Source organism: Apiospora kogelbergensis, assembly GCF_038363985.1.
Source record: "Apiospora kogelbergensis strain CBS 113332 chromosome Unknown utg000008l_segment0_segment0, whole genome shotgun sequence".
NCBI classification, from domain to species: Eukaryota; Fungi; Ascomycota; class Sordariomycetes; order Amphisphaeriales; family Apiosporaceae; genus Apiospora; species Apiospora kogelbergensis.
Genome location: NW_027117425.1, coordinates 3,172,401 through 3,184,716, shown reverse-complemented (window position 1 = coordinate 3,184,716; position 12,316 = coordinate 3,172,401). Strand labels below are relative to the sequence as shown.

Genomic DNA, 12,316 nt, shown 5'->3' with positions numbered 1-12,316 from the left:
GCTTCTCTCTTTGTCTTTCCACAGCGGCCTGCATGCGCGTCATGTTCTTACTAATACTGGATTGGAGAAGTGCTGTACGCCCTGAAATGCAAGCAATGGCCCCTAGCCACTAGTCACTAAACCGCCTAGGCCCCTCCACCTAAGCCCCTCCGCCCGGGCCAACTCCACTGCAGCTCAGCCTACGTCAACACGTGGGGTTGCCTTGGGAGCAGCAAACGAAAAAAACATTTACCGTCTGTCACTCATCCAATCTCAACACCAACATTCCCACACGAGCAACCCGTCAAGATGGCTGAGAAAATCTCCGTTCTTTTTGTCTGCCTCGGCAACATCTGCCGTTCCACCATGGCCGAGGGCGTCTTCCGCTCGCTCACCAAAGACGCCCCGTACAAGGACCTGATCGACACCGTCGACTCGTGCGGCACAGGTACGCGCCACTCCGATCCTCCCACGCCATTTGGAGCGCAGGCTAACTTGTCACGTTTAGGAGCCTACCACGCCGGCGACGACCCCGACGACCGCACGATGAGCACCCTGGCCAAGCACGGCATCACCGACTACACGCACGCCGCGCGCAAGGTCCGCGCCTCGGACTTCGACGAGTTCGACTACATCTTCGCCATGGACCGCTCCAACCTGTCCGACCTGCAACGCTACACCAAGAAGTCGTCCTCGGGCGCGAAGGCCGGCCAAAAGGCCAAGGTCATGCTCTTCGGCGAGTACTCGGGCCAGGGCAAGGCCGAGGTCGTCAACGACCCCTACTACGGCGGCAACCAGGGCTTCCAGACGGCCTACGAGCAGTGCATGCGCTTCTCCAAGAACTTCCTCGACGAGAAGCTGGCCGAGGCGGGCGAGGAGAAGGCATGAAGACGGCAAAATAGGGAGTAGAAGGATTGGGGAAAAGAGACTATAGTAATGGCGTTCCGGGGCAATTGGCTTGATAGACATAAGATTGGATAGACAGATACGGGGCCTCCGATGTTGGAAAGACATGGAGAGTCTAATAGAAAGAGCATAGAGGATAAGTCAACACATGTTGAGAAAATAGGCTTCAGGCCATCCGCCCCATCGTGACCTTGGGAGAACATGGCGTCAGGGAGCGTTATATTGTCTGCCGCCCCTCAAACCACCAGTCGCACCTTGAGCTTGTCCCCCTCGACGATCTCCTCCTTCCTCCGCACCAGCTCTTCCATGTCCCAAGTCGCGCTGACGTACCGACCCGCCAGCCACGTCCGCCGCTCGCTCGTCAGCCACGCCACCGTCTCCGCCACGAGCTCGGGCGCATCCGTAAGCCCAGGCAGCGTGTCGGCCGGCATGCCGTCGCGCGCCAGGTCCGTGAGCACGGCGCCCGGGTGCACCGAGTACGCCAGCAGCCCGCGGCCGCCGGCCTCGACCATGAGGAACTCGGTCAGCTTCAGCGCCGCCAGCTTGCTGGTCCCGTACGCGCTCGCCATGGGCCGCAGGTTGTGCGCCGCGACGCTGTTGATGTTGACCATCTGCCCGGCCGCCGATCCTGCCACAAGCAGCGGCAGGAAGTGCTTGCTCATCAGGTACAGGCCCCGGAGGTTGACCTCGAACGTGCGCCACCAGGTCGCGGGGTCCGACGCCGCCACGGGCCGCGCCGGCGTCATGTAGCCCGCGTTGTTGACGAGGACGTCGAGCCGGCCCCCGAACTCCTCGGCGAGCAGCGCCGCGCACCGCTGCACGCTGGCCTCGTCGGCGACGTCCAGCCGCTGCAGCACGACCTGCGGGTACGCGTGGCCGCGCGCCTTGGCCGCGCCCAGCAGGTCGCTGGCCAGCGAGCCGAAGTCGTCCGAGACGTCGGCCACGGCGATGCCCGAGGCGCCGGCGCGGGCGAAGCTGAGGGCGATGGCGCGGCCGATGCCGCGCGCGCCGCCGGTGACGAGGACGTGGTGGCCGGCGTGCTGGGAGTGGCGGATGTAGTCGTAGGGCTCTGCGTGGATCTTGGACGTGAAGTCGGAACCTGTGCGACGGGGTGGAAGTCGGTGTTAGTGCTTGCGAACTTGGCGCCGTGATGCGGGGAGAGATGACCCACCGTTCTCGGGCGCCTGGGGTGGGTATGACGACGACATGGCAAAGGGGGTGGCTGGACAGATTCAAGAGACACGTACAATTGGAATCCCTCTGGGTATTTGGCCAACGTTGCAAGTGACCTGCGGCTACTTATCTGTTGGGTCATCGAATACTTTCCCGTCGGCGATTGCCAATCATAGTTGAGGCGCGGATGCTATGTCCGATGAACTGCATCACGTCGCATGAGACCGCCCCACTAGTGGTCATGCTACTGGCTCGACGTAAGCAGGCATTCGCAATAGTGTAAACGACCTAGAGAAGCACTACTATCCCACTCCAGCTACTATCCCATCTCCCATCCGCAGCAGCGAGTCACCAGAGGTACAGCTAGACCTAGTTACATTCAATCAGTCGCTAGGGTTATTCCGTTTGCCATTTTCGTCATTGGCATTGTTCAATTCGGTTGTTAGTGAGCGGTGAGCGGTGAGCCCAGCGGATCTGTCACGGTGAATTCATTGAAGAGGACGCCGGGCAAGTTGGCGCATGGCAGCAAATCTCTTGGCGGTCGTTGAAGTGGTGGCACGTTCACGGCGGTAGTAAGCCTTGTTCGGTGATGGGGTATCCTGGCGCGCATCCGCCCAGTGCCGCCGCTAGGTGCAGGGCCCGGGACCGGGGACTGATTAGCTAAAGTCAATCCAACGTCAGCGCCTAATTGGCAATGAAGGTATACATACTCTTGCACCAACTATATACATATTTCTGGGAATCGCTTGGAAATTACTGCAGGCCTGGAGGGTTTGCTGGCCTTGGAGAAGATGAGCTTATAATGCGACCAGTGTCAGTGCCGTGCGTTATGTTGAACACGTTACCTGCCTGGAATACATGGTTGTCTGTCAGGAATCCCACGTTTCGAGGTTGGCAGCCTATCCTTGGTATAAGTATCCTCGGTGAAAACACCCAACTAGGGTGCCGGCACTTCAGATCAAGTGCGAAAGCTATTGATCATCGGCCTTCTAGAAGAGAAGTGAAAAGGAGGGTATTGGTTGAAGATGTGACTATAGCTGTACAGCGGCTGATTCGACCTTTTGAACCCAGCTGTAGAGTCGCATACATTATGTATTTAAGAATAGGTAGCTTCTGCCCTGGGGCATAGAGAATATATAACCATCATCATCATCATACCTTAGCTGCATGCAGCCTTTGTGATGCACCGGCCCTGCTACATTGGAAACCATTGCAGGCCTGGACGGTTTGCTGGCCTTGAAGGAAAGGTCTATAAACGTCAATACCATGGGATATGTTGAAGACGGTGCCAGCCAGGAATCCATGGTTGTCTGTCAGCGATCCAAGGTTTTGAGGTTGGCAGCCGGAGACATGTCCAGGGCTGACAGGCAGGCGAACCAGCACAGTGAAAATGTATTTACAAATATTGTATTCTTTAGAGGTAATATAGTGAATTGGCACGCATGTCAAACGATTCTGATATGCTTTATTTGTATGCCAGTTCATACAAGTGTGTCTGTCATGGAGCATATCGGCGACCTGTTAGCCCACATTTAGGTGGCCAATATTTGGTGCAGAGCTTGCAGGGTTTTGCTTCAAATATAGTATGTGAAGAGTTACTGGCGTACTCCGGCCAAGGCGCTGGAGTTTGAGACTACCGGTGTTATTTCAGTGACGATTTGTATTTGCCATTCTATGGAACTATTGCTGGTATACATGGTGAGAGTGGCGGACTCAGTGCAAGCTTAAAAGGCGGAAATGATCACAGTTATAGTAGACGCCGAGGCAGGTCACGTACTGGCTGCCAGGTTTCGTTTTACTGGGTTGGCAGCTCGCCATTGAACTGAAAGTACGGAAAGGAAGAGGAAGTCAAAGGTTGCGGGCAAAGGTATCAATGTCTCGAAGTAGAGGGAAAGCTGATGCCAAAAGGTGGGATGCGCATATGTCAATCAGCATCCCACTGTAAGTTGGCTGGAATCCGTGAGTCTACAGCATGGATCTCGCTGTGCCAAAACGGCCGTCACATTCATATTGGGCAATGATGGCGGAGTAAGGGCAGTGGGATTGAGTTGCTCGTGGCATCATGGCAGGAAGCAGCTGACAGAGGTAAGCTGTGTATGCAAAACCACGCCCAGCAATGAATGCCATAGCACGGCATCATGGAAGCAAGAAGTACACCATATGCGCTCAAGGTAGCATGAATCCCAAAGTGCTCCCGGCCGGCGATGTTGGTGGGCAATTGCCTGCGCCATGCCATTCAACTACTACAGCTCAATCACTACCTGCAGTTGGAATTCGTGGCCCCGCAGCGCCGGCTACAGCGGGCTTTAGGTGCTGAAGCTCTCCCAGGTGGTGGCCAGGCCATCAGCCATGACTTGGTGGTTAGCTTTGTGGGGATCTATGCTGCAGCCCAGCAACACCAGCACCGCCAGCACCACCAGCAGCCATGGGAATAGTTTAGCAGCCTCACATATAGCGACAGCGAGGTGCGCTGCTTATCTTGCCTGGTCAATACGGATTATTCCTCCTTTCCTTTGCTGCCGCTGGGACGGTTCGTTTGCGCAATGTTGGGGCGCTTGTCCACGAAACTCCCCGAAACCCACGATACATTCCCGCCGCAGCCGACAGCGACTTCTGCAAGATCTTGCCATGTGGATGGTGTGCGCTGTCGCTCGGGCGCTTTGTTCCGGGCTGCTCCCGGCGGGCTTGCAGATTGGCCTGCCCTCGACGAAGGTCGGCGATACTTGACGGGTACAACTCTGCTCCTATTCTCCTTTGCTGCTTCGCCGACGACGGGGAAGAAGTTGACAAACAGCCCACAGAATTTTTCTACGAGCACCAGAATACGATCTCATACTAAGTCGAGCCGGCGGAAAAGACTGGTCCAAATTTCTCACTTTTTTCTCCAAGCTTCGCCGCCAAAAACGAGTCTCACGATGCCACACCCAATACTGTTTCCCAAGCGTCTTCCCCTGAGCGATCCGTTTTCTTCTGCTCGACCTTCCCTCGAGCTCCGATCACAGTCTCCTCGTCTTACAGGACTACGTATCCCATACGTCTCCGGCTTCGTTAACTCGACGTCTCCTCCTTTGTCTCCAAACGGCGAACTCGTTACTTGTGCGACTTACACAGATCGAATACGCCTCGTCCTCGGAAACTTGCCTCCCCTTTTGCTCGAGCCCAGGCATCCAACACTCCCTCGAGCTCTTTACTTCGATCTCCACTGCTCGGTCTGTAAGCTTGCGCATTCAAAAGCCCCGGCTTCTTCGCCTTGGCCTCGCCTCTCTTTGCCCACTCTGACACCTTCCACCTTCCTGGGTAGCTTTACTTCCGCTGCTTCATCCTTGAGCTAACGCATGCGACGCTTCTCTAGCTCCCTCTTCTAGACCTCCGCTTGACCTTGACTTCTACTGTCCCGCCCGCAAGCTTGCGTACTCGACACTGCTTCGGCTTCTCCCGCGACTCATTATTTCTCGCCTTCGAGCTCCAACACTCGCTCTGCCTTCTTGCCGACATCGACATTTTCTGGCTGACACGTTTTGCTGGGGCAGGCCATGTTTCCGACTTCGCGGTATATTGTCCGAGAAGAAGCCAACGACTGCGAGAAGAAGACGTAGCCATGCGGACCTGTCTGTCTCGAGCTATCTGCTCTACTGCTCCTAGAAGAACATCTTGGGACGCGAGGTTATTCGTCACGACAAAAATACTTTACTCGGTTGCCCTAAGAATCCTTCATGTCAGAGAAAGTCTCCTGCCCGAGAACTACCTTTTGCCGGAGATCAGTTTGCTGACCGAGACATCTCCCTGCGAGAACAGTATTCTGCCCGAAACCGCTTGCTGGCTGCGACAGTCCCTTGCCCAACGAAAACCTTTTGCCCGACAAGAATGTCATGCCCGATAACAAGACATTGAGACATACAAAATGTTTGCACCGAGAGCAGCATTTTGCTCAATAAGAACCCCCGGCTAGGAGAACATTCTGTCGAGCAAAACTGCCTGTCCCGATAGCAAGAATTCATGACGAGGACCTCGTTGCGACGATCCGACTCTTTAATCCGAGACCGACATCTTTCCCACGGCCAACTTCCTACCCGAGAACCTCCCGCTGCCTGAGAAGAGTCCCGCGCTCAACCTAGAACCCCCTGCCTCGAGACCAACTCCCTGCCCCGAGACGAACCTCCTGCTTCAAGACCGAGACCACACTGCGCGGACCGCTGGGCCAGTCAGTAGTTCCGTACTTCTTGCGCTGCGAGCAGCCCCCTGCCAAAAGAAAGAAAAGAAACGTGCTCCAAAAGACAAGGAAACCATTTGAGCACCAGAATCAAACCATGCACCAGCCGAGAAGATGTGTCGTGAGCACCCAGAACATTTCCTGGAAGGACGCACAAGGCACAGCAGCCGTACATAGCAATACATAGCGAGGCACAAAGCCCGGACTCGGCAGCGTGAGCAACAAACTACTCTTACTGAATGTCGGGCAACCTTCTCCTGATGCGCATATTAAAGTACTGCTTTCGATTGCCGTGAGCACGATTTATGGCCGACCAACGGTGTTTATTTCGAAATCACACCTCCTTACTGCCAGCAACCCATTCGATGTTACCGTACTCTGTTGGTTTCGCCAGAAGGTGATCTTTGACATGGTGAATAGTAATGGGAGGCAGCGAAGGCTTCGGATTCTAATGAATGGTAGCTCCTCTAGGAATGCTGCGAGTCACTGGCACTGGCGAGGAAGAAAGAACAAAGGTAACAAGGGATCCCAATGACAGCCTCGAAGTGGCATTTTGGAATACGACGACCATGGAAGTGCCTCAACTTGATCAAGAGCAGCCCGAGGGACGGCAGCCAATGTTGGTCCTGGAACATCGGTCGTTCAACAGGCTTCGCCTCGCCGGCGAGCTGGAGGATCCTTGGAAGCCGACCAGCTGCTCCCCTTCGACCTAACCACTAAGGTGGCCGCCCGAGAGCTGCGTATATTCTACATTGGAATGATTACTTTCATCTCGTCAGCAGCAAAGCGTTCCCTTTTATGCAGCAAAGTATCTTTGCTGACGATTCGTAGTTGTACCTTGAAATGAATCAATTGCCAATCTTCTCTTCCGCCCCCGTCCATCGTGTTGCCGACATTGACCCCGGGCACAGTGGGAACCTTCGGAGGATGCGACCCCTTTAGATAAATCGGGCGAATATAGTATCCCTTCGGCGGCGGAAATGCTGGTTTCATCAGAGAATGCCGTTTTGAACCTGTGATTTTTCAATGGCCAGGGGCAAGCCGCAATGTTGCTACTTTCAGCAGTGAATAGCCAGCTTTGGGGCTCACATAGGCCAATATGTAAGACACCTCCCTTTTGCACCATGGTATATTAATCTTGCGCGATGTTCACAGAGTCATTGCATGTTCCAATGTCGGGGCAATTAGAAAGGCAGTTGTATACCGCTTGTTATTGGCCAAATGTGCCCAAGACCAATTGATGAATGCAGCCCCTTTACACGCGACCCGATTTCAAAGCAGCCACATTGGCAAGATGCCCCTATAGATGTATTGACTACTTACACCGTTGCATCCTGTCCAGTTCACCTTGCTCGTGACTTAATAGAGCATTCAAGATTGGATACGAATGACCGATTGGCTTTCCAAGTAAATGTCACCCTTATGCATGGGCCGTCCTATATTCAATGCCTAGACGCTATATACGATAAACTTCATCAAGTCTCATGATCCCGCCGTACTGGTGGCTATGCTACTGAATGTGAGAGACATCTGCAACATGGTATGCTCTCCAGGGATTGACTTAAAGATCCTTCCCGCCAATAGCTGGCACAATCCACGGACCGTTCGATTGAGGCCTTCATGTCTAACAGTACTGTGCTGCTGTTTATTTACCCGCAACGCAACCGGCAAGCTCGCCGAGGGTGGTGACATTGCAGCCAGTGATGCACTATAGAAAAGGAATCGAGAGTCAGTATTATTACACATTTGCCATCCTTGTTATCTCAGCCCTAAAGCCATGAGAGAATGGTGTGCTCACGTCACTGGCTCCAGACTTTCCGACGCAGCTTGCCACACATTGAGCGCCCTTAGCAACGGCCTCGCCAAAGCAGTTGGCGCGGGCCTCGATGTGGACGGCGTTGTCGCCCGTAGTAGGGGCGGCAGAGGCGAGGGAGAAGATGGCCATGGAGATGGCGGCAACGGAGATCTTGGAGAACTGCATCGTGTTGGTAGGTTGCTGGGATCTTGGTTGAAAGAGTGGATGTAGTTGGAGTGGATGGAATGGATAAAGTACAATGAAGGTAGCGATCGTGGTGATGATGATGGTGATGACGAAAAGCCCCATTCATTAGCAACGACGAGGTCTTCTTTATAGGCCTCGTCGAGTACCCAGGAAGTGGCTATGCAATAGGGGGCAATTGCACGGGCGATGCCGAAGGCCGTGATGTGGAGATGGCGGGCTTCCCGTCAAGGCACTAATACCCAAAATTATTCCTGATTTTTGGTTAATAATAGCTTTTCTTCTGTTCCCCTTTCAGATGCGCTCAAACAAGCAGGTTAGGGTTCAGATCGAGTCAGTAACAGACAGGGGGTAAGGGGGCGCGGCTATTTTGTCTCATGCGAGGGATCCGCCGTGTTTTATGCTTGCAACCTTGATCGGTCGCACTGTCGGTCCTCTTCAAGTAATGCAACGCCATCACAAAGTCGGACGCAGTGTTTTATCACTTCCTTTCTGGAGATATCGCTTGAATGTTCGTGATTGGCTGGCTATGTAAAAGAGGGGTTTTGGGCTGTCGCCCTATCAGCATATCGCTGTCCAGCCCCGGCTCTTGTCGTGGATGCTGCCCCTCACCACCAGGCCGCAGCATCGACGACATCTGATACAACAAAAATTCGTGAGCAACTTACTGAAGCCGAGCTTGCTTTGACCATGGATCCGATAAGCGCATTTGCTCTCGCGTGCAACATCTTGCAGATCGTCGATACCAGTGCCAAAGTCCTGCTCAAGGCGGCAGAATGCTACACCGATGGGGCGACCACGGAGACGGTGCAACTGAGTGAGGATATGCACTTGCTGGAAACGTTAGGCACCAACCTCGAAACCGTCGTAGCAGCATGGACCACCAACCAACCCTCGACAGCGGAGCTTAGGTTACGAGAGGCAAACGAAAGGTGCTTGGAGCTATCCAGGAAACTCGGTCGGCTCCTGGACGACCTCAAGGTCGACAAGAAGTCGTTCCGGCAGGCGATAATCCGGAGCGCGAAGACGGTACGGTACCGTGGCAGGATATCCGAGTTGCGTGAAGGCGTCTCGGACAGCCGCGCCAACCTCAACCTCGCGCTCCTACTCCTGATGCAGTACGTATTATCTTCTGTGAGTTTTCTCTGGCATCCGCTGAAAGTATTTCTAGTGAAAAGTCATCTGGGAATCAAGATGTCTCTATGAGAGCGCATACAGATTTAGAGAACCGGATCATGACCACGTTCGATCAGCAATCCGACTTGCTAAGTGGGGAGATACAGAAACTGAGCAGAAGCATTGAAGGCTTATCACTGGAGCACTTGGAAGACACCATGCATGATTTTCGCTCCAAGCATGAGACACAGCTTCATCAACTGTCCGAGAGGGTGGTGGATATTCTTGAGCAGCAAAGAACGGCGACTGCCTCTCAGGAAGCCCTGGCGAACCAGAATCAGTCAAGTGCCGCCCAGCAGCGAATATTGCAAAGTCTCTACTTCCCGCAGATGGAAGAGAGGAAAGAGCAGATATCCGAAGTATACCCGGGCACCTACAGTTGGATGTTTCGCGACGCAAGCTCATTGAACGGGAACGAGAATTTCATGTCTTGGCTATCAGCGCCAAGTACGGAGCGAAGCGTTTTCTGGGTATCTGGGAAGCCAGGTAAATCTACCCCCTCCCCCTTGACTGTTCATGTTCGTAACATTGTACAGGTTCCGGAAAATCCGCCTTGATGCGGTTCGTTGATCAAAAGCTAAACACCGGGGAGGGACTACTGCCATGGACAGGGTCAACCCATGTGATCAAGGCATCCCACTTCCTTTGGAAATCCGGCATGCCTGTGCAGAGATCGTTCGATTTCTTGCTGCGCTCCTTGCTGTATCAAATCTTGGACCAGGTGCCAGACACAGCGGCTTCCGTCGTGACGCCAGGCAGATGGAGGTCGGCCATGTCACCAGAACGGCAACCGCCTGAGTGGGCATTCTCAGAGCTGGCGCAAGCCCTGCGCTCTTTCGTCAATCAGAGCGCCTGCGGCCTACTCATCCTGATAGATGGATTGGATGTATGTTGTCACAAACCCCTTTCTGCTGAAGACTACTAAGAGGGTGGTGTGTGCAGGAATTAGACAACAAAAATGGCCGACATGAGAACCTGGTGGATTTCATCCAAGACCTAGGTTCGTTCGATGCTGTCAAGATCTGCGTATCTAGCCGACCCGACAATATATTTCGAGATGCCTTCAAGGATTGCCCTCAGCTGCGACAACAGGACCTCACAACTCAGGATATCCAGATCTTCATCCGAGGCCAGTTCGCCAAACAGCCGCGGCTGATGTCGATGACAAGCCAAGGGATCCATACGCCCATCAAAACTCTCTTCGAAAAGATCATGAAGGCGTCTTCTGGAGTCTTCTTGTGGGTCTGCCTCGTCGTGGCGGAGCTTTTGGGAGAAGCAAGAGACGGTGCTACCGTCGGGGAGCTTATCGGCATAGTCGACCGGGTGCCCAAAGACCTCGAGGGTTACTTTTCCCGGATCGTAGACTCAATCGAAGCAAAATACATAGCTGAATCTTCTGTTATGTTCCAAATAGCCCTATACGAAGAAGAGTGTTTCTCCGCACTACACCCTTTACGGTTGCTCGATCTTTCCTTTCTCGATGAGCGACATAGCGATTTTGCGATTCGCCCAGGATATGATCTCACCAAGTGTGATTTCAGCAACACAGGAGTCCGCATGAGGTTAGATTCCGCTTTCCGCCGCGTCAACAGCAGGTGCCGGGGACTTCTTGAGATAAAATACTCGGAAGGCAACACCAAATATATGTTATATGAACGAGGGGAGTTTAACGAGGACGGCATAACATCCGAGCTTATCCGCGCGTGCGACTACCATGTGCATTTTCTCCACCGATCGTTCCATGATTACCTCGTTGAGCCTAGGAACATGGAATGGCTAAAGCAAAGGTCCAACGGCGCTTTCGACGTACGTTTGTTCCTGTGCGACGCTCGGCTTGTGCAACTCTTGTCCCTAGATTATCGGAGGCGGGAAGACCAGGCACAGATGGCCGTGGGATTGGCCAGCTATATTTTCACGGCGTTATCCGTCGACGACCTCCAAGGGACAAAAGAGTGTGCAATCATGGCATCTCACCTACAGCCCGTGGTTGAATCCCTGATGCAGCTAATACCAAAATGGATGCCGTATGGCCCTTGGTATCTGGTGCGCGAACTCCGAGAGCTCAACAAGGACCATGATAGCTTCATGGATGTTGCCATCGGATTCGGACTTCTTGGGTACTTAAAGGAGTATCTAACACAAGATATTGTCCACACCAAGACAGGTAGGCCCCTCTTGTGCAAGGCACTGCAACAAAGCGCTTGGAGGTACGATAAGGGAATGGCTTCGCATAACGATGTCGAGGTTGTTCGTCTTGTATTAGACCGAGGAGCCAATCCGAACGAAGAGTGGGATGGTGTCAGTGTTTGGGCGAGGTTTTTGGAATTGCTACTGAACGATAACCCCAACCCGATACGATGCCATTTCTGTCTAAAGACGGTCAAGCTGCTACTTGAACGATCCGCGGACCCAGTACTACCCGCGAGCTGGTTTCCTCGGCATTCCTTTGCATCATTGGGCCCTGAATCGTTGGACGAATCTGACCATAGGGGAATGACGACTGAACCCGACACGTTGCCTGGTGCGAGTATAGGCATGGTTCTCGTGTCACATATTTTGGAGAATTTACCGGAGGAGTTCACAGTGTATGAGGCGCAGGAACTGGACGGCTGCATCCGCCTGGCCAAGGCCAAAGCTGCTCTCAGCTTTGGACCAACGGTACACCAGCCCTAAGCAGGAAGAATACTCAACCATGAGATCTACTATATTCTACGTACTTAAGCACCCTCTCTGCTGTGCTGTTAACGTGGTGAATTCCAATCACGAGGCGAAAAGCCTTACCATAACACGCGTGGATACAGCTCGACGTCAGCTCCATGAGAGATGGAAAGAAATGCCCAGTTCTCAAAATGGCAAGCAGTGTTTCATTTGTA

General features: G+C 53.5%; 5 protein-coding genes across 5 annotated transcripts; 3 read left to right on the top strand and 2 right to left on the bottom strand.

The window, feature by feature from the left end:
- Positions 1 to 288: 288 nt before the first annotated feature.
- On the top strand, positions 289 to 867 carry PG998_012998 (low molecular weight phosphotyrosine protein phosphatase; the record flags this gene model as incomplete). The annotated part of the gene is made up of 2 exons (XM_066879814.1): positions 289 to 427; positions 488 to 867. The coding sequence occupies 2 exons, from the start codon at positions 289 to 291 to the stop codon at positions 865 to 867; spliced, it is 519 nt and encodes a 172-aa protein (XP_066726198.1).
- A 254-nt stretch (positions 868 to 1,121) lies between these two features.
- On the bottom strand, positions 1,122 to 2,093 carry PG998_012997 (uncharacterized protein; the record flags this gene model as incomplete). The annotated part of the gene is made up of 2 exons (XM_066879813.1): positions 1,122 to 1,984; positions 2,057 to 2,093. 2 exons carry the CDS (start codon positions 2,091 to 2,093, stop codon positions 1,122 to 1,124), a joined length of 900 nt encoding a protein of 299 aa, XP_066726197.1.
- A 2,880-nt stretch (positions 2,094 to 4,973) lies between these two features.
- PG998_012996 (uncharacterized protein) lies at positions 4,974 to 5,938 on the top strand (the record flags this gene model as incomplete). Its single annotated transcript, XM_066879812.1, has 2 exons — positions 4,974 to 5,271; positions 5,424 to 5,938. 2 exons carry the CDS (start codon positions 4,974 to 4,976, stop codon positions 5,936 to 5,938), a joined length of 813 nt encoding a protein of 270 aa, XP_066726196.1.
- A 1,975-nt stretch (positions 5,939 to 7,913) lies between these two features.
- Positions 7,914 to 8,249, bottom strand: PG998_012995 (uncharacterized protein; the record flags this gene model as incomplete). Its single annotated transcript, XM_066879811.1, has 2 exons — positions 7,914 to 7,976; positions 8,067 to 8,249. 2 exons carry the CDS (start codon positions 8,247 to 8,249, stop codon positions 7,914 to 7,916), a joined length of 246 nt encoding a protein of 81 aa, XP_066726195.1.
- Positions 8,250 to 8,957: 708 nt separating this feature from the next.
- PG998_012994 (uncharacterized protein) lies at positions 8,958 to 12,116 on the top strand (the record flags this gene model as incomplete). Its single annotated transcript, XM_066879810.1, has 4 exons — positions 8,958 to 9,385; positions 9,439 to 9,929; positions 9,980 to 10,329; positions 10,386 to 12,116. The coding sequence occupies 4 exons, from the start codon at positions 8,958 to 8,960 to the stop codon at positions 12,114 to 12,116; spliced, it is 3,000 nt and encodes a 999-aa protein (XP_066726194.1).
- Positions 12,117 to 12,316: the final 200 nt, after the last annotated feature.